The sequence below is a fragment of the Trematomus bernacchii genome, unplaced genomic scaffold (assembly GCF_902827165.1).
Source record: "Trematomus bernacchii unplaced genomic scaffold, fTreBer1.1, whole genome shotgun sequence".
Lineage (NCBI taxonomy): Eukaryota > Metazoa > Chordata > Actinopteri > Perciformes > Nototheniidae > Trematomus > Trematomus bernacchii.
This window is the reverse complement of record NW_022987616.1, coordinates 1,005,925-1,027,184: the sequence shown is the minus strand read 5'-3', so window position 1 is coordinate 1,027,184 and position 21,260 is coordinate 1,005,925. Positions and strand designations below refer to the sequence as shown.

Genomic DNA, 21,260 nt, shown 5'->3' with positions numbered 1-21,260 from the left:
TACTGCTTCAGGATTTAAAATATGTTTTTGCACCACTAACAGGAGAGCAGTCTTCAAATCCAGGCTACTGTTCGAGCCGGATCGCAGACTGAAACATGTGCTGAGTGTCCAGCATTTTACATTAGTGTGATAATCATTGATGTCACGAGATAACAATTGTTGCTGCTGTTGCATTCCCTATGCTTTTAGTAATGCATTAAGTCCATGGCAATCAGCTGGTATTTCCTTTTCCTTACCTTTGCATTCCAAGTTGTTGTGTTATAGACTGGACAGGAATAAGGTTTCACAATGGGCCCAGGTGCAGTGATAATACTAATTCCTCTCCAATATATTGACACATGAGAAGTTACAGAACAGGAAACACAATCACTGCAAGCGGACATAAGACAGTTAAGATGTAGCACAAAAGAAAAATAATGTATACATCTTCAATGTAGGTAAAATGAAATTCCATTCCCATTATAGCAACTATTCTTCCTGATATTCTTAACCATTCTATTCCTGTCATATTAGGATTTGTTTTATTATAAGTTGGCCATTATCTGCCTGTAAAAGCTACAGTTTTTCTTTAACGGCAACAAATTCTTGGGTATTGTATCCACTAATGCAGAGAATGGCATTACTTAAAACAGGGATAATCTCGCCTTTCAGTTAGCATTCCCACATTCCTCTGAAGGGGATTAATGGAATATGTTGAGAAGTACTCAATCCTTCATTAAGAATACACTGTTTGGCATGTGTACATGCTTCAAAAGGCAACAGAAGATGTAAAAGAGGGAAAATTGCTTTGCTTCTCGTCGATAGTTGAAATCAAGTTGAGTCAACGCGAAAAAGGACAGTATGTCATGTTCTGAGCAGAAGCCCAAGGTTGAGACTCACATGGCAATAAAAGCCTTAGAAATTGTACTGTGTCCTTTAAGGATGTCTTATATTTAATATGTGTGGAAAAACACAGAGATACAGAGCAAGAACTTTATTAAAGCAAATACATTAAACATGTCTGTAAGACCTTTGTGATCAAAACATTTAAAAGATGGTTACATAAATAACCTTAAAATGCAGCCATGTATACTTAGATTAAGCAACAAAAACATTTAAGTTTAAACAGCTAATTTACACAATTCCAGATTGATGTATTTCTAAACCAAATATTCAGTTCATTCATTTAAAGATTTAATGTTTTTTGGTACAACAATGCACCGGTATTTCAAACTATAACAACAGGGTACATCTGCACAAATAAATATTAACGCCACATGTAAGCAGAAGCATAGAGATGCACAACAGATCCTGGGAGGTTTCTAACAAAGAAGATGGGTATAGTGGATGTAAAATCCTGCTTGCATCTGGATTTCTAAAGTGGAATAAGACACAAATTGTGACGTGAAGCCCTGATAACCCGATCCCTTTGAACATTAGATTTGATGGCAGCATTTCCTGAACAAACCGCAATAGCAAAACAGACCATCACAAAGACTAGCGATTACTATAGTATTTTAATAGAGCAAATTGGTAAAAAAAAGTCATCATAGAGGAATGTTAAATGCAGTGTCGTTCTTCAGGCGCTGCAGCTCGGCACTCTGCTTCTTATTCTTCTCCTCTAGAAAGTCAATGCGATCCAGCAGTATTTCAACATAGTCCTTCTTTCTTCCCCTGTATCTTTTGGCAGCATCCCTGTTCAAAGGGACATAGGCTCCTCATAATACTCACTGAAAACCCTGAATGTTCTTGTTTTTGCTGGTGGTGGCACATTGAATAATTCAGAGCCAGAAAACATTGACATCATCGTGTAAACACATTTTACAGCAAGGACAAGGAGCGTTTTGTTTGAGTGTGCATCTGTGTCTGTATAAGCAAAACCACAGTCCTCAAGACACCACAAAGAAGCAGACAAACACGATCAGATATATCACTCGACTTTGTGTCGGTAAATATCTTTTAAGGATCTAAGCTCCTCGATCAGAGTCTTGTTTTGATTTTCAAGCACGGCCACGCGATTTTCAAGGCATTTGACATATTCCTTCTTCTTTCGCCGACACTCCCGGGCGGCTTCCCTGGAAGCAACAACAACGGTAAACGTGAAAAAAGAAGCCATGACATCTTGGCTTCCCTCCAAGATACAACAGAGACGTCATTCTAGCCAGGAATCAGTTTACACCAAGGAGAAAACATTCGAAAAGTTACAAAAGGTTTCTTCAAGAGGGTACAGAAAGTTTGGTCAACAATAACTATGACCATGTATGGGATGCCTTCGGGATAGTACGAGAACCAATCAAAAGAGGAGAATGTCACAACAAAAACAATAAAAAAAGCATCCAAGAAGATTTACTAATGACGGATTATCGGATGGCAGGGAACATGCAAACAAGGAAGGTGTGAGTCTTTGCCAATGGTGACACAAGGCTGTTTACAGAAAACACACAATAAGCTCAAGGTTCTACAGACAGCGAGCAAAAAGCATGTTAAAACACGAGGTAATACATTTTGCGTACCAGCAAACAAGAATAACTGACCCACTTACAAACACAAGTCGGTCATCCAACTTTCTGTTTACTCCAAACATGCGTAACAGTGCAGATAATGGGGAGTCAGACAACTTAAGAGTTAGCAGCTAAACACCCAGGATGGACGAGAATCATGCGGTGGAATGATGACAGGCTTGTGGATGGTATGATTACATGCAGTCATTGTCCTACGTTGTCATTTTGTATTTGCTAGGTGTTTGTGTATTACATGGTAGGCACAGCAGAATGAGTGAATGGGGTCAAAGTGATGTGTTTAAGGCCAATATCAATATTCACATTTGATAGTATTTTGAAATACATTTTGCAATACAGAAATCCATCTTGTTGTCAGTACTCTCTGTTGGAAATCTGGAGCTTTGGAGGTGCTGGCACAGTTGGTGCATTACCCCTGTTTCAGTATCTTTGCTAAACTAAGATTATCAGCTGTTGGCTGTAGCTTCATATGCAGTGTACTATAAAGGAAGGGGCATACATTTTTCTTCCTCTCACTCTGCGCGTGAAAGTTGATGCGTGCATTCCCCAAAATGTTTGCCAATTGCATTGACATACATCTATGAGCGCTTTCACAAGGCATAGTCTCTTTGGCTTTACCAAATCAGCAAAATGTATGCTATTGGTTTGTTTGGTATGTTTTTTACTTGGCGTAGTTTGGCTTCACAGTGCACAAATGAAGGTAGACCCAATAAATGGGTTGTGATGAAGAAGCGTTAACAAAAACCTTAACATGGAAGGGCAAATCCCTTCTCCTCCAGTTTAAAATGGGACTATATTGAGCATGTTGTGTATGTTCTCTTGGGCCCAGATGTCAAGTAAACATCAGATTTCTGCAGGAGTCCAAATCAGTCCTCTCTACTCATGTTAACCTGCCATTTATATCTGTCCATCACAAATGTCCAAGCAAGCAGCCACTAACCATTACGTTTTGGTTCACTTCCTGCCTTTTGTTTGCTTTATGTTATGGACTGGTAGATTTGGTCGACACCAGAGTACGATTACTGCGTTAACAACTGCCCAATCAAATCGCTCCAGGGTCAAACCTTACTAGAATTTGATTAAAACATAAAAATGTAGCTTTTATTGGCTTCAACAAGTGCTGGAATCTCTCTAAGTCTACAGTAGTTTCATCTTAATCATGAGTTACGATATAGCCACTCACTTATATTATACAGTTCATTTTGGCTGTTAATATCGCCATGGCTACATGTCAAATGTGGAGGATGATGAGTGTGAATGGTGCTAGCTACCTGTTCTTCATCAAGCGGTGCTCTCTCTTTTGTGAGGGGTTCGCAGATTTCACGAACCCTTGAGTGCTGGTCTCGGCTCCCCCCTGTGGGAGGCTGGAGCCGGTGTTCTGCAACTGGCAGGCAGTCAAGTCACCTGAGGTGCCTGTGGAGACAGAAAAACAACATGTCAGTCAATAGGATTGGGTTGCACCAGTTATTCGTATATCCATTTCATGGCTTGGGTGGAAATATCCTTCCCAAATAACTATGTTTCAAAGATTGATTTATTTAACTTGGTGCAACCAAAAAAAACCTGAGAAATGTCTTAGCTTGAAACAACTTATGTAATTGGTTTCTTAATAAAACAATAATTTCCAATGGTGCAATTCAATATATAACAGGGAGGTCTTTTTAGAATAACGAGCTGTTACAGAACTGCAAAATAGATCAATAACCAATTATGATTATCGATCAATCGGTTTGAGTAATTCCTAAAGAACAAAGTGGTAAATTCTCTGATTTCAGCTTCTCCAATGTTCTTGTTTCTTCACTCTATGACAGTAAACTCATTAAATTCAAACATTTGAGGACTTCATCCTGGGCTTTTTAACACACTGATTGACTTTTTTCAACATTTGCTGACATTCTATAGATCTAAAACTGAATCAATCGATCAATAAAACAATCAACAGATTAATCAATACAATCGTTAGTTGCAACCCGATAATAAATTAAAGGAAACAATGAATCTCTATGTTAAGTTTAAATGTACTCGGTAAGACATATCTGATGTATGTCTATTATTTTCAGTTTAGTCCCATTTAAAACAGATCCTCCAACAAATCAAAAATGTTCACGCTCATTTTCTTTTTCCAAACTAGAACCTCTTCAGCATTTTCGTGATTTCAAAAGTTGTATTTATCACATGCTCATTTATTGTGTGCTGTTAAATGTCAAGTCTGTTGAATATGTGATAAATGGATATAATAAGAGATTATAAGTGACTGAATTCCACAATTCATAAAAAATGGGAGTTTGTCGCTGAAAAAGAAACACACCATTCTTATCTTCTTCTGTTCATTGTACGCTCAGTGCCTGTAGAATTCCCTGCACCCCTTATCGCGTAAAACACTAATAATGAATTCTTTGAAATGTTGGAATGACAAAAGAAACTGCATATAATCACAGCGTGGCTGGTGACTGACGTCAAGTATATCTCGAACGCTGGTTCGCATTTACATATCGCTGCTGGGGGCCTGTTCCAGGAAAAGCAGTGACGTCAGTTACTGCTGCTATGTGCTCTGAGTGGGCAGAGCATTTCACAGAGAGAGGGAGAGAAACAGGGAGAGAGAAAGGGGGAGAGAGAAACAGGGAGAGAGAGCATGACTGTGGAGAGAAGCAAGCCCTGTGAAAATATTTCTTATCGGGGGAGCTTGTTTTGTTGCTGACTTGGGAAAATCAGACTTTTATTTAAACATTCCTTTTCTACTGTTTAAGAGGAGCCTATTTAAAGTGCTATGTAAAAAAATATTGAACTTTCTAATAGTGGGTTGAAGAAAAAAACGCTAAAATATATAAACAAATGCCCCATTGCAATATCACAATAACCATAACCTGGACTTTTTTGTTCAATTCCAAAACTGACACATTATCTGTGAATTCTGCCTGTTGACATTACTAACAACTTGCTATATTTTGAGATATTCCTCAATGAGTATCTTGACTAAAAAGCAGTGTAAAAAAAGCCCTATGATTTAGATTTGCCAGTAAAAGACAAAGCAAGCCTACCTGTTTCTGTCTCATCCCCAGTTACAGCCATCATGTATATCTTCCTGCAGACAAACTGCCTCCTTCTCAGTGTTCCCTCTGACTGAAATGTTACCACAGCCAACTGCGAGGCTATGTGTGCAATTTACAATTAGAGGCATTGACATCACCATGACATCACTGGCCTCCTGATGTCAACAGTATGGTTTGCCCCCCCCACACAGCGCTATGAGTCAGGCACTCTGCTGTTTGTCTTTGGCAGGAATTTTCTTCAGTCAGACTAAAGCACAACACTGAGCACTGCAGCTTGTTGAACATGAACTTATAGTGTGAGCAGGAAATAACATGTATTCTTTTTGCTGTTATCACAATAGACTATCTAAAAAAATGTTGTTGCAAAAAGGGGTTTTACTATGAAGCCAGGTTGCTCATAAACCTATATGTTAATGATATGTAGTCACATAATCGCTCAGATGATTCATTTCATAGCTAAGGGGGCTGGCTCCCTCTGCAGGCATTACAGAGGGAAATAGAGGACCCAAAATATTTTAAGGAAATATGACAACATCCTATGTTTTGGAATAATGTTTTTTTTGGAATTTTCCGAGATACCATTTAAGGAGAATGTGAAACAGTGATTGAAGACCTTTTAAGAGACTTAACTTAAGTATTAGCTGCAATACCACACTTTTAAATACTAGAAACAGTTCCACTTTGACAAGTAAAGTTAAGTATTAGGGCTCAAATGGACTTAAAAAGTAAAAGTGCTTAGCGCTTGTTTATTTTGGTCTGTTGTAACAATTCCCTTTGACATTTACAGGGATGATGATCATTTGTTTGCTACCCATCCTCTTTTTTGAGTAGCAGCAGTCTGGAAATCTTGAGTTACCTGACAATTTGTACACAAACTCCTCCTCCTTAATATTTTCCTGCTGGCCATAAAATGTGTTCTTGGAGTACTCAAGCATCCTTGGTGTGTTTGTGTTGCTCTTGGCCGCAGATGGCAGGCTCTCCATCCCATGAAGCGGACATGTGACTTGATCTCCTTGAGAAAATCCAACTGGGAAGACACAAAAAGTAAAGTTATCAATTATCTAATAATGGATCAGGCTTTCTTTTTGACACAACAAAAATGGGATAATGGCAACAATAACCTTTCTCCTCACTTATGATTTATATTATACAAACACTAGAATACACATGGTTAACAAGAGTTAAATGGTAGTGAGGAAAAACCGTAATCTCTCTTGCAATTCAGCGGCTCCCGGTAGTATTGGAAGGTACTGGATTGAGTGTGTGGTATTTGTGCGCTGGGCATGGCCACAAACAGCCGGTCCTGTGTCGTCTCTTGATAGAAATTGATGGGAGTTCCTTGGTAATATCCAGCTGGGAGGGCAAACATTGTGCAAATGCTTAGTAAATAATTATAGATTACAAAATGTACATTAACTCTGTGATTAAATCAAACCTACTTTCTTAATGTAACAATAAATGAATGTGTATCAAATACACAAGCCTAAATAAACAAATGATGAACAAATGAAAGGTGTGAGGACTACATCACCATTGCAAAAACTGCTTAACAACTTTAGCTGAGTCGGGTCAAATGTACTTTTCAGACATTAAAGCGTACAGATCTGTTTAAATATTTTTTACGTCATAATTGTAGCAGTTTTTGTAGCAGTATAGAGCTTAGCAATATGGTACATTTTGCTAAATACATAACATAAAAACCTGTTTTCAGTTATGCTTACAGAGCTGGTTGTAGTTGGTGTTCTGGTATTTGGGTGTAGGACGAAAAGGCATAGTTGCACCTGGCTGATATGTCCCTTCATTTTTCACTTGGTTCATTCTGACAGGTAATGACTGGCGCTGCTGATCAGGGTGTTCACTGTGATACCTTGGGGATTAGAGAAGGTCAGAGACAGGGTTTTCATGTGTACAGTAAGACAAATCAATAAATGTTGCTTCTGGGCTGTCTATCTGCTATGCCACATCGTAATCATCATGTCTAAGAGGTCTATCCTTCTATTTTATGTTAGTCAAATAGTAGTTTGATTGTTTACACATAATGTTGTGGATCACTATTCCATTGTGAGTCAGTATTTTCTCTGTCTTAAATAGTTAAAAAGGATGAAAGGGGGATTTAGTTTGCAATCAGCCATTACTGATGCCATACTGTGGAATTTCTCAGTTAGAAAATATAACATCATGTATTACATTCAATTTGTTATGGGGCTGTTAACATTGAATTTGTCATTTCCTGTTTGAGGAAAGTGCACTAGCTTTGAATGGCTCTCTCTGCTGGTTCAGTCAAGTAACTGGCTAATAAATATTGTCTTTCTTGTTTATGAGAAGGTTAATAACATTAAAGGTTCATATTGCAACGGCATCCATTATTAATTGATGTAAATGTTGCTATAAAATAATGAATACAAAAATCACATACATAATGGATGAAATTGTTCACACAATCTAAAACGGATATTTTAGCTATTTTCCTCTTTAATTTAGCCAGCTGCTGTTTTAATTCTTAATACTGTCATATCTAACGTGAGCTAACTAGCATGTAATAAGTAGTTGATAAAAAGTTGACTTTCTTTATCGGCATACAGTACTTACATTATATGACGGTGAACCTGTTGTATGTAACCTGATGAGCTTGAACCACGATCACAACAAAACGAAGCTTTATCTATAAAACACTTATATATAGCTGAACAAAGTTATGTGGAGTGAAACTTAGCATTATTTGAAATGTTAGCTAACTTCAAGGAACGTTAGGCAGTTTTTTTGACGTTTCTGATTGGTGGGTTTTCCTTCTATTATTACTATGACACTGATACCATGCATTCACAGAGATTGTTCAGCTCATATGGTTAAAAATGGCTTTCAATATATACAGTCTATGCTTCAACATGCTTACAATACTCCACAGACCATTATTTGCAAATGTTGTTTGTGATATTTCTCTTCCAAGTGTCATGTTTGAATACATTTAAGTGGGAGAATTATTTTACAGTTAATATCAGTGTGCATGGAAAACTTCAACAGCTGCCTGGAAAACAGCTGTAACGTAGTTAATGAGATATATGCGAAGTTTATAACGTACGCTGAGGCAAACACACTTAACGTTACCCTTTCTTATAACAATAGAGATACAATACATTATAACTTAAAGAATCCCTGTGGTTATACTTTTAATACTCAATTCCTAAGAGGATTCCGTAGTTTTAGGCGATACCATGACGATAGGTGTTCTTATGGATTTGATCCATTTGTGTTTGATGTTATTCGTATCAGTGTGTAAAGATATATTATTTGTTCTTTAAAATATAAAAAATCTCAAAGACAAGTTACCATGGTAAAAAGCAAAAAATCGTAACGAACAATTACGCTTGTTCATAATACACCCCCGTCGAATACAATGGTATAATCTCAGAGGTAGGGAAGACCTGTAAGTGAGACAAATCAAGCCTGTGACAGCGGAGAAACTTGAGTTTTATAACAAATAGATACTAAACAGAGGTACGTATTATTCAGAAGTCAACGCTTGACCTCTTTCAGCTGTTTCGTTTCACAACAGCAACATGTTTTCCTGAGCTGTCAGTACAAATGTGGGTTAATTGCAGAGAAGATGACCATTTGCTAGCGATAGCTGAGCTAGCTGTTGCTAGCTTTCTGCTAGCTGACTAACAGCTAGCTGCTAGCCGATCCATCAGAACTGCTGGGACTTGAGCAGGAAGAAGTAGCATGCGAGCTAGAAGCTAGCTAGCCTTTTAGCTAGCTATCCTATTTTGGGATTGGCATTCCGCTAGCTAGTAACCTTTACTTGGCTGCCTTTATCATGACTGCAAGATGGCTGTTTATTTAGTAACATTATAACTATCTTTTGATAGACGGATATCAGCTTACGTGAATTGGATAGCAAGAAAAACTATGATGATGTTGCAATGTTTTCACTGACGTGAAATCAACTGGTATGAATGACGAGAAACAACACAGGGCCTAGTTTCCCCTACTTCCAGGTTATCTTTGATTTGTCTTTGGCACAAACAGTAGTTTATATATTATACATGCAGAAGTATCGCCTGGTAAGTTACGAAGCTACTAAAATGTTGTGTTTGCTTTCACTATTGATGAACGTTAGTATTACTTCCATGAACTTGGAACACAATGTTTATCTCATCTGTTGCTATCATAGAAGTAGCTGTTTTGTAGCAGACTATCATTAGACTCATTTCTGTTGACATGCATGTTCAATTTGCCCTATATTCTATCATCTGTGTTATGTAATTACTCTTGATTAAATCAATTTTTACATTTTTATGACCTGTTATCTTTAGAAATTACAATTAATTATTAAATATTCAAATAGTTAGTGTAATGAGCTTAATAAAATGAATTGAAAAGTGTGCCCAGCATTATGTTCATTTTGTCACGTTGCTAAGGATACATTTGTTTTACTTTCAGTTGCTGCCTGGTTTATTCCGAAAGTAAAAATCTATTAATTTAGAGAACATTAATATACTATAATAAACTGCGTGAAGGGAAAGATAACATTACATTAACATTGTAAAACTGGAAGAGTCTACAAATGTATGTGTTTGAATTTCTTTACTGACTTCTGTATTCTTGTTTCTCTTTTTTTTCTATCAGGGGTCAAAGAGAAGCGTTACAATGTCCTTAAAGCCGCGGGTGGTGGATTTTGACGAGACATGGAACAAGCTACTGACGACAATCAAGGCTGTGGTGATGCTCGACTATGTGGAGAGAACCACGTGGAATGATCGATTCTCGTATCCTATGCAAACTCGCTCCATATTTATGTTAGTACAAGATTACAAAGATTTCTGCAAAGTTTTAGAATAGTGTTTATGGACATGAAGTCAAACTTTAAACAGAAGATTTGGTTAATTTCGTTTTTATAAATTAGCCAATTTTCTTTTTTATAAAATCTGTAATAGTTTATAGTTGATACTGTATGCTGTAAGTGTTAAACAAGCTGTTTCTTTAGACAGAGGCGAAGCAACTATTAATTTATTATAGCAAAATCTATATCTGGTACATCTTTGTTAACTGTATATTTGCATCTATTCATAATGAAACCATGATATCGAAACTAAGTTATTATCCTTCATTCGGGGACCAGTGACATTTATGCCTTGTGCGTTGCATACCCAGAGCCTTTGGGTGAGAGATTATACACAGAGACCAAGGTGTTTCTTGAGAATCATGTTCGGCAGTTGTACAAGGTAAGCACTCTCAAGAGCTTTTTAACAGCTGGCAAAGAAAACCCTTCTGCTAGCATTTTATTTCTGTATTGCGCATCTTTATATAACACATGTACATTTTGTCTGTGCATTTTAGAAAGTTCTGGAATCAGAGGAGAAGGTGTTAGTGATGTACCACAGATACTGGGACGAGTACAGCAAAGGAGCTGACTACATGGACTGCTTGTACAGGTAACATTGCTGCCTTTCATTTTCTTTGTTTATAATTGACTGTATTTCATATCATCGAGTCACTATGCTAACACACCGTTAAGAGATGTCCTTTCTTCTTCTCCATCTTTATTATAATTTGTTGTATCTTCAAGGTTTTCCAATTAGAGATTAAGGACATTTTTTTGTGTCAATGTCCTTCGATGCAGAGTGTACTCATTCAATCACAAGCTAGCATAACGTTTTTGTACACTTTAAATATTACCTCAAGTTCGAAGTGCCATTGTGCATTTGATGTGTCCTTATTAGGGCTGTCAAGTTAACGCGTTAATAACGCGTTAACGCAAAAAAAAATTAACGCCACTAATTATTTTAACGCGATTAATGCATGTGTATTTTTTGTCCTCGGCCGCCCCGTAGTTTCAGAGCGCATCGAGTTTAAAATACCATCTCCAAGCTGATGCTGACAGCCCCGCTCCTGCCGCCCGCTTGTGGCAGACCACACTTCCACGCTCACCGGCAGGCCAGGACTGCCATCGGGAGGACCGGGAGGGTGTGTATGTGTGGGGCGACTCGCGCGAGCGAGGCACACCTTACGTGTTGTTGTTGTTAGCATCTGGTGCTAGCTAGCTGCGCTAACGGATATAAGGAGCTGTTTCAATGACATTTCGCCGACAACTGCGCCGAGCACTTGACTTTATGCAGTCTGCAGCCAGACAGTGGGACATTGTACGAAAAGTCAGCACACTCAGCACGGATAGTACGCGCAACATGATTGCAGCTCCCGTTCGAGCATATATGCCTTGAGCTGCACATACTGTAGCTCCAACGATCACACTTTGTATTGTATTATTGTATGAGAGAGGTTCCAGGTTGAATTGAGGCGAATATTTGTAATGTTCAGAGGTTGTTGTGTTTAATATTCATGAGAATATTTGTCATTGTTCAAATGATAATAAACAAACATATAAAGCATATTTGTCCACTCATATGTTGATAAGAGTATTAAAAACTTGAAAAATATCCCTCTAAGGTACATTTAGAACAGATACAAAATGTGCGATTAATTTGCGATTAATCGCGATTAACTATGGACAATCATGATTAATCGCGATTAAATATTTTAATCGACTGACAGCCCTAGTCCTTATCCATTCTAAATCAATACTCCCTTGGAGAGCTCTCAGATCTATTTTTATAAACTTCCCACCAGACCGTCTGTGCATACATATGCCTTTGTAATTTATTTTGTCCCTGTGAGTGAGTGAGAGAGAGAGAGGCTCTTGGCTTTAGTGGTGACATAATAGTGTTCAGTTCTTAATATAGAAGAGGGTCGCCTAATATCCTCACCTGAAGTCTGGGAAACATACAAGCCTGCTTTCAAACTCAAATTATCCAGTAATCGAGGTTAGATTAAAGTGCCAACTGAATCAAAACAAACACCTTAAATTATAATTCTGCTTTTTAGGTTTGATGGTTAGTATTACTCAACTCTAGCAGTTGTATTAGCAGTCGTATAACCCTTGATGCTGGTGTTTTATGCTTGACTGTTGAAAGAAAATCAGGCTAAGGGTGATTGCTGGGCTGCTGACTGAGGCACAGCTGTGAAAACTTCACATCATTTAAGGTGGACTGAATCAGACATCATGGATCTGCGTTATGAAAGCTATCAAAAACTGTGTCAGCCTGTGTGGTAGCCTTCCTGCTGCTAACTTGCGTCCTTTATGAAATGTTGAAACAATACTGGTGTATGTATTTCAACATCATAGTATCTGTGATTAGTGACACCAGAATGAAATGAATCTTCCTCATTTCCTACTACCATGTGCAGACGGAAACCCAACTTTTACTCCGTTGTCACAGAAGACTTTTTGACTCTTCACACAGGTGTAACTTATGAGCCATTGTTAGTGTAATTAACACCTACACCTGAGCTTTTCCTCCTGTAAGTCAAAGTGTCTGACCAACAATGACTTTTATGTAAGTCTGCTGTTTTGTGCTGGGCAGGTAGTGCACCCTGATATTATCACAGCTTTTTGCCACAAAGTGCTGCCTACAGAGGGTTAATGAGAGGAGCGAGACACAACCATAAATGTGTGGGCTGTAAAACCCAAACAATGTGTTAAAATACTCTGTAGAGCTGCAGACTTGGTTTATTTTAGTACTTCGATCCTTTCACATAAGACAATTGTAATATGCTTCATAGTTAATATGTCAAACCTATTGATTCCTGGTAAAATTATCTGAATAATATCAAGCTGTTTTCTTTCACTAACATATCAATGTATAACCTATGTTCTGGCTAGTTAATGGACCCAGGTTAAAAACAAGAATTCAACCCCGCTGTTACACAGTTTATCTATGACTATAGGGATTATGTGTCACTGAAACCATGAAGTTGGCTGAAAGGAATGCTACATCCATAAACTGCAGTGGATTGGTTTATTGCTTGTTACACAAAATGAAACCACTTATACTCTGTACAGAACATTGCCCCTAAAAGTAGCGGCCCTTTTAACTGTCTTAAAGGCTTAAAGGCATTGCATTTTCTTAAACAAAAGTCAAGGTCTTATTGGTTTTATTCATATTTTTTTCTGACATTGCAAATTATATATATTGTTTAAATTTGAATAATTTACCAAAGGTTTCACTTATGTTGATCCGGATAATGAGAAAAACTCCCTTACAACTGGTCTTGGTGTTATGTTAAAAAGCCTTAACTATAACTTGCATTAAAGGGCCCATGTCATGGCCATTTCTACTGATCATAATTCCATTGTTGAGGTCTACTAGAATAGATTTATATTGTGCAATTTTCCAAACTCACATTGGTTTCTCATACAGCATCTCTGTGTAGTATGTGTATTCACTCTCTGTCCTAAACGGCTTGTTGGAGCTCCTGCCCCCGCCCTCCCTGTGAGCCCACTGTGCTCTGATTGGTCAGCTTGCCCTCCCTGTGAGCCCACTGTGCTCTGATTGGTCCGCTCGCCCTCCCTGTTCTGATGAGTCTACCACCGTTACAGCGGAACATCAGTGATTATGTGTTACAATGGCGTTAGCAACCAGAAAATGACACCAGTAAGGACAAACAGATGAGAATGCTGCGTGGGGTCTGGGTGGCGTGTTGGCGGGACGTTGCGCGGCTCGCTGCTGCGAGGAGCGGACAGTGTGAGCTGGGTTTATTTCTTGCTTGCTGCGTGGGGTCTGCGAGACATCGCGAATGCATGCGGGAAGGGGGGGGGCTCCTCCACCCCGTGGCGCACCTACAGTGTAAGCGCGCCACAGTTTCGCCGCTGCGAGGCTCCACTAGCACCCCCCCCCTCCCCCCAGCGCGTCACAGTTTCGCTGCTGAGAGAGTGTGTGTGTGTGAGGAGCTCCACGGATTAGTCCATTTGGGTATGGGCACGTCACTGTACCCAGGAAGTAAACAATGGAAAAAGAGAAATCTCCACTGAGGCGTTCTGGGGCAGCATAGACAGGTCTTTTCTGTGTTAGAGTTTTACTCGCTACAGGGTGTACTTTGAGGGTTTGTGACTCTGCAGACCGTTTACATGCATAACAACCTTCATAACACACATGGGGACGGGTAATAACCGGAAAAGCATGACATGGGACCTTTAAATTGTAGGAACCCTGGAAAAACTGGTATTTCCCATTTGATATTCACAAATGTAATATTTCCCAAAAATGCTTTTATGTGTCACTTCATGAGTGTCAGCAGCAGTAGTGAGGTGGTATAAGTTTCTCCTGAAATGACTCTCAAACATCTGATAATTTAACATGTTGACCTCCTCCCCCACTCTGTTCAGGTATCTCAACACTCAGTTCATCAAGAAGAACAAACTAACAGAAGCAGACCTACAGTACGGCTACGGGGGGGTGGACATGAACGAGCCGCTCATGGAGATTGGAGAGGTACTGACTGATTCTTGTACTGGTATACAAAAAAATCCACTTTATCGAGAGATTAGTGTGATTCAACTTCTATGAGTCCAGTGCTCATGTCAAGATTTTAACTTTCATTCGATGACCTACTCGTGTTTACACTTTTGTTAACTGCTGTCTTTTCATTTGTCGTTGCAGTTGGCGCTAGATATGTGGAGGAAGCTAATGATCGAGCCTCTTGAGGCTGTCCTGATCCGGATGTTGCTGAATGAAATCAAAAAGTATGTTTTTCACACTAACTGAGCCACAAGAGTGCTTTTTGTTGTCTAAGATGAATGTTTCAGGCTTTCAGCAATGTTGGAGAAAACAGGGATAGCCTATTAAGTCATGGTACTCTAGATGTTGGGAATTCATATTTTTACAATGCCAGATTTCCATTCTTTCTCACTGTTTATGACTGGATGTGTAGCCGTCTTTAACCTACACCCAACAGGTTTTCCAACACTTCTAATAATTTCAGTGATCACAATAAAACAACAAAGCAAACATCGAATTTAGCTCTAATTCTATTCTCATTTTACAGTGATCGTTGTGGTGAGAACCCCAACCAGAAGGTAATCCACGGGGTCATCAACTCCTTTGTTCATGTTGAACAGTACAAGAAGAAGTTTCCACTAAAGGTAAGACCACTAATAATGATAAACAGTATTAAAAAATTCTGCATTTTTATATCAAATAATTGATACGTAGATGTCTATCAAAAACAGTTTTGTTGTGCTGCTAAATCTCTTTTTTATATATTTGTGTGTGTTGTTATGTACAGCAGACTCTCATGTAAGACCATGTTTTGTATACATGTACAGTAAATTCTATGCGCGCCACATTCTCCTACTGTATTCACAGTTTTATCAGGAAATCTTCGAGGGGCCATTTCTGTCAAAAACGGGAGAGTACTACAAACAAGAAGCCTCCAATCTACTGCAAGAATCCAACTGCTCACAGTACATGGAGAAGGTAGGATTGATGGAAAGATAATGCAAGTATGTGGATGCTGGGTGGAGGGGCAAGGAATGCGGTTGGGTTGTCACTTTGTTTATTGTGGGCGTGGGATGTTTGGAGATGTGTCTGTCCCGGGGTCATTCAAATCACCTGCACTTGTTAATCATTTCGTTTCAGCAGCTAAATGATAGTCTCTACAACACTACGTATCTTCAAGCTGCCATCTGAGCCTCTGAGCTGCTGTATCACAGTTATACCCTTATTATAAAGCTGATGGTGTTCTGTATAAACTCAAAGACGTAGCTTGATTTGAGGATGACTAACCCTGCATCTTGTGTTCACCAGCATCCATCACATCCATTTATACTCAACCCGGGCCTGTGTGTGTTTGAACTGTCAGGTCATGTCCGTCTGGTGACATAAGAGTTTAAATCTGAGTATTATCTCTACCATTAACTCACCACCCTTGGGCAAATTCAGCTGTCATGACCTCTCCATCGCTCTCCTCTCTAACGCTTGTTCATTTATTCCCGCAATAATCAGATTTATCCCTCAAGCCTGTAAACAGGATCATCATTAAAGCTTATCCAGGCATTAGCGCATTATGTGATACTCCTGTAATGAGCAGCACTGTATTACACTACAGTGCAGACAATTTCATTTTAAGACTGTTTTTATTATATCATTTAAAAGTTGTCCGATGTTATCATGTTAAACCTTCTGTCTATATTAATAATTGGATATTTTTGCCAAATTTCAAGACACATTGATATGAACATTGAATTTGTTGGATTTGAGAAACTGAACCTATTCTCTTTCTCCTTTCTATCTATTTTTCCTCAAGGTTTTGGGCCGGTTGAAAGACGAAGAGATGAGATGTCGGAAGTACCTGCACCCCAGCTCCTATGCCAAAGTCATCCATGAATGCCAGCAGAGGATGGTGGCCGATCACCTGCAGTTCCTGCACGGGGAGTGCCAGAGCATCATCCGGCAGGAGAAGAGAGAAGGTCAGTCCGGGTTTGGAAAATTACAGTCACACATTGAGTTGCAGCATTGGAATTAAACTTTGTGTGTTGTTTTGTGTAGACATGGCCAACATGTACACCCTGCTGCGGGCCGTGGCCAGCGGGCTGCCCCACATGATCCAGGAGCTGCAGGTCCACATCCACAACGAGGGCATCCGAGGCACCAGTAACCTCTCTCAGGAAAACGTTAGTACCACATACCTGCAAATGCAGAATAGTGGGTTTTCAAGATGCTGTTATTTTTTGGAAAATAACTGTGGAAGCTTTAAAAAAGAAAATCATATTTTATGAAAAAACTTTACAAGTTCAATTATGGCTTTTTATTTGTTCAGTTTTGTGGATAGAATAGTTTGTTTTTGAAGTAATATCGATATAACCATTTAATTTATAGCATAGAGACCTGGAAAAAATGCTTTTTCGTCCGTGTGGTCCCAGTATGGTAAAATAGACCGACTGAGATCGATTATTTCATCTGCTCTAAAAATGTAATTTTTGTATGTAAACTTGAAGATTTGTCTTTTTGATACAACTTTTCTTTTTTGTTCTCTCTCTTTTCTGACCTCTCTAGATGCCAACCCTGTTTGTGGAGTCAGTGCTGGAGGTCCACAGTAAATTCGTTCAGCTCATAAACACAGTTCTAAATGGAGATCAGCACTTCATGAGTGCACTCGATAAGGTAATAAACCCCAGACTCTAAACTCCCAGAATAGCATCCGCCTTATTAAACATATTTATTGCAGTTGCTAGATATCAAAACTGAGTTACTCTTTTTTTTTAACGGCAAACAGCAATTATGTGTTAATTCTATGTAAAATTAGTTGCATTTTTAAAGGGAACATGTGTCACTTTGTGTCACCATGGTAAATTAAGTCAATTTCAAGCAATACATTCCTCAGTGTATGCTATATTGCTGGAGAAAGTTCTCCTGTCGAAAGTGCCTACATTTCCCAGAATGCATTGAGTTTCTGAAGCCCAGGGTCCCCTTTAAAAGCTTCATCCATGATCAACTATTGTATTGAACGTGTTTATTGGATTTCTCGTCCTCAGGCTTTGACGTCTGTGGTGAACTTCAGAGAGCCCAAGTCCATCTGTAAAGCCCCTGAACTGGTGGGTGCACACACACATACACACACAAGCGTACACACTGTATTATACACACTGCCTTGACCAGGTCATGTCCCCTCCCGGTGTCTCTGTGCAGCTGGCGAAATACTGCGACAACCTCCTGAAGAAGTCTGCGAAGGGAATGACGGAGAACGAGGTGGAGGACAAGCTGACGAGCTTCATCACAGTGTTCAAGTACATAGACGACAAGGACATCTTTCAAAAGGTGAGCACAATTCTTATAGTGGAAAATAAGAAAAGCACATTATTTTTCTTCGAACACCTTGTGACATTCAGATGAACTACAGCGCTCTGATTTAAAGATTTTCTTCGTTTTCCACAGTTTTACGCCAGAATGCTAGCGAAACGGTTAATACACGGTTTATCATTGTCAATGGACTCTGAAGAAGCCATGATCAACAAACTAAAGGTAAATGCAAAAACGAAATATTAAGACTTGTTTTTTGTCTGACTGTCCTCCGCTCACACACACCCTCTCTCCTCTTTATTCCTACAGCAAGCCTGTGGCTACGAGTTCACGAGCAAACTGCACAGAATGTACACCGACATGAGCGTGAGCGCCGACCTCAACAACAAGTTCAACAATTTCATCAAGACACAGGAGACGGTGGTGGACCTGGGCATCAGCTTCCAGATCTATGTATTACAGGTGAGGAGGACTCACTCGTACTCACAATCATGGGATTAACATCTAAGAGAATCATTGGCATGGTTAGATATATAATTAAGACTTCAAAATGTGTAATGTTGTGGTAAATGCTATCTGATTTCAGGCTGGAGCATGGCCTCTCACACACGTCCCCTCCTCCACATTCGCCATCCCTCAAGAACTAGAGAAGAGTGTGCAGATGGTGAGTTTGAAGCTCAGATTTATTGTCAGTTTTTAGTTCCAATTGAATACAGGAGCAGCTGAAATAATACATTCGGTCTTTATCTTCTTTTACAGTTTGAGTTGTTCTATAATCAGCACTTCAGTGGGAGGAAGCTGACCTGGCTGCACTATCTCTGCACAGGTAACGCACACATACACCATTTAAAGCTAACTTTTGCTAGATTTTAATATAAAAGTGCATATATATGAGCAAATATCTGAAGATCCCTGCATTTGAATGGGATAATTCTATTCTTGAAAAACAGTTTCAATAGTAATGTAGTTGTTTCGATCGTATGTTTCATCCGCATTGGCTCATCTCAGGTGAGGTGAAGATGAACTACCTGTCCAAGCCCTACGTTGCCATGGTGACCACTTACCAGATGGCTGTGCTCCTGGCCTTCAACAACAGCCTGACGGTGACCTACAAGGAGCTGCAGGACGGCACCCAGATGAACGAGAAGGAGCTCCAAAAGACCATCAGGTCCCTGCTGGACGTCAAGATGCTCAACCACGACTCACAAAAGGTCCGAGTGCAATTTGATGCACATCCCATAACCTGGGATGGTGTTTGTCATTACCGATGGTACCACATTTTGTGTGAAGTCCTTATAGATTTGAATAAATAAATCATTTCCTCTCTGCTTACAGGAGGAGATTGAAACCGAGTCCACGTTTTCATTAAATATGAGCTTCACCAGTAAAAGGACAAAGTTCAAGATCACAACATCAATGCAGAAAGACACACCACAGGTCAGACAAATGGTTATCCTTCATTCTAAATATGCTTTTCTGTTATCCTGTCTTATGTTGATCATTCTAACAACATTATATCTGTCTGATCTTTAGGAGATGGAGCAAACGAGGAGCGCTGTAGACGAGGACCGCAAAATGTATTTACAAGCTGCTATAGTCAGAATCATGAAAGCTCGAAAGGTGCTCCGACACAACGCCCTCATCCAGGAGGTGGGTGGAAGTTCTCTTCATACAAAATCCTAATATTTGTGTTTACAGTATCTTTCTTTTAGCTTTTGGTTATTAAACAAGTTACACTAAGCCTGCACATATTCACAGATTCACTAAACAAATACAGTATTGTAGTCCAACATATTATATATACTTACAGTACATACACATGCACACACAAAGAGATCATAATATAGATATCATTTAGAAAAACATTTACATAACACATTTCAAAATCATGAATCTATAGCAGTATGTTGCAACCCTGTTTTTAACATTACAAAAACTGTCCAATCACGTTTTTCTAAATGTCTCTGTGCGCAGGTCATCAATCAGTCCAAAGCCAGGTTCAACCCAAGTATCAGCATGATCAAGAAGTGCATCGAGGTGCTCATCGACAAGCAGTACATCGAGCGAAGCCAGACCTCGGCAGACGAGTACAGCTATGTGGCGTAGAGGGAGCGCTTCCACACAAACACTTGCCTGTGTGACTGACCGGCAGATGCAGGTTTAAAACGCGAAATTAATAACAAAACAGACTCATTCATCCATTTAGGTTTTGGACTGTAGCTGTCTGCTGTGATTATGTGCGGTGACTAAAAAGCAGGACTGGTGCCTCCATCTTTGAACACAAGAAAAGGTCATCGAGTCACGTTCGGACAGCCAGCTAACACAACCACCCTCAAGACCCTCCTCCAAACCCCGCCCACCTTCTGATTTTAAGCTGTTTACAACATCACCAGTGCCACGCACCTGTGCGTCAAACGACAAAAAGAAAATGCCTATCGCTGTTTGAGAGGAAAGAGATGATCAACATACTAGACGACCGAAAATAAAGGAAAAAAAGAAACCCGGGGGAAGAGTTGTGACATCAATGAGACTTTGTTGGCTACACATTAAAAAAAACATGCTTTCTTTTCTCACGTTTGCAGTTGTGTGTTTATTTTATTTTTTTCTTTGTTAAATGTACTGAAGTTAGGAAAACATATTGTAATAAAACTGGTATACTGACTATTGTATCTACTTTCAAATGTAAAGAAAAAATGAGGTGACAAACATGATCTTGCTGCTTGTCAAATAAATGAATAAAAACATTGAAAGGTTTTATGTAAACATTTGTCAAGTGTATCCATATGTCATTCATTTCTGGTGGTGTTTGTCAATGTGTGCTGTGAATGTGATACTGGCATTTTAGCAGCGCCACGCTTTTCCTGTGAAGCTGCTTCAGGGAGTGATGTTCCATTTGATTAATCAAATGTAAGAAAATAATTGACTTTCCTGCAGTCCTGACTAGGGAAGGAGATGAGAAGTCACTGTGGCTCCAGTCTGTTTGGTGAAAACAAAGGAGCTCATTGAAACTCCTAACAACAATGGAGATGTTATGCATTTGCTTTGAGAATACCAAGCAGTGGAATGCTTTTCATATGAAA

The 21,260-nt window shown here is 39.2% G+C and overlaps 2 protein-coding genes across 3 annotated transcripts; one reads left to right on the top strand and one right to left on the bottom strand.

The window, feature by feature from the left end:
- Positions 1–1,004: 1,004 nt before the first annotated feature.
- Positions 1,005–5,613, bottom strand: LOC117484119 (cyclic AMP-dependent transcription factor ATF-1-like). The gene is made up of 3 exons (XM_034132584.1): positions 5,537–5,613; positions 3,770–3,911; positions 1,005–2,054 (listed from the first exon to the last, which is right to left on the bottom strand). The coding sequence occupies exons 1-3, from the start codon at positions 5,568–5,570 to the stop codon at positions 1,910–1,912; spliced, it is 321 nt and encodes a 106-aa protein (XP_033988475.1). The 5' UTR covers positions 5,571–5,613; the 3' UTR covers positions 1,005–1,909.
- Positions 5,614–8,943: 3,330 nt separating this feature from the next.
- cul2 (cullin 2) lies at positions 8,944–20,924 on the top strand. 2 transcript variants are annotated; one of them, XM_034132310.1, is made up of 21 exons: positions 8,944–9,043; positions 10,175–10,314; positions 10,668–10,770; positions 10,886–10,980; positions 14,769–14,874; positions 15,043–15,125; positions 15,428–15,524; positions 15,739–15,858; positions 16,688–16,850; positions 16,930–17,054; positions 17,437–17,544; positions 17,916–17,975; positions 18,070–18,198; positions 18,316–18,402; positions 18,490–18,642; positions 18,767–18,844; positions 18,940–19,006; positions 19,189–19,391; positions 19,516–19,617; positions 19,714–19,830; positions 20,155–20,924. In XM_034132310.1, exons 2-21 carry the CDS (start codon positions 10,196–10,198, stop codon positions 20,284–20,286), a joined length of 2,247 nt encoding a protein of 748 aa, XP_033988201.1. In that variant the 5' UTR covers positions 8,944–9,043; positions 10,175–10,195; the 3' UTR covers positions 20,287–20,924. The 2 variants fall into 2 exon arrangements, with proteins under 2 accessions (XP_033988201.1, XP_033988202.1); XM_034132311.1 differs by having other exon boundaries at positions 15,748–15,858; positions 20,155–20,516.
- The last annotated feature ends 336 nt before the right edge of the window (positions 20,925–21,260 follow it).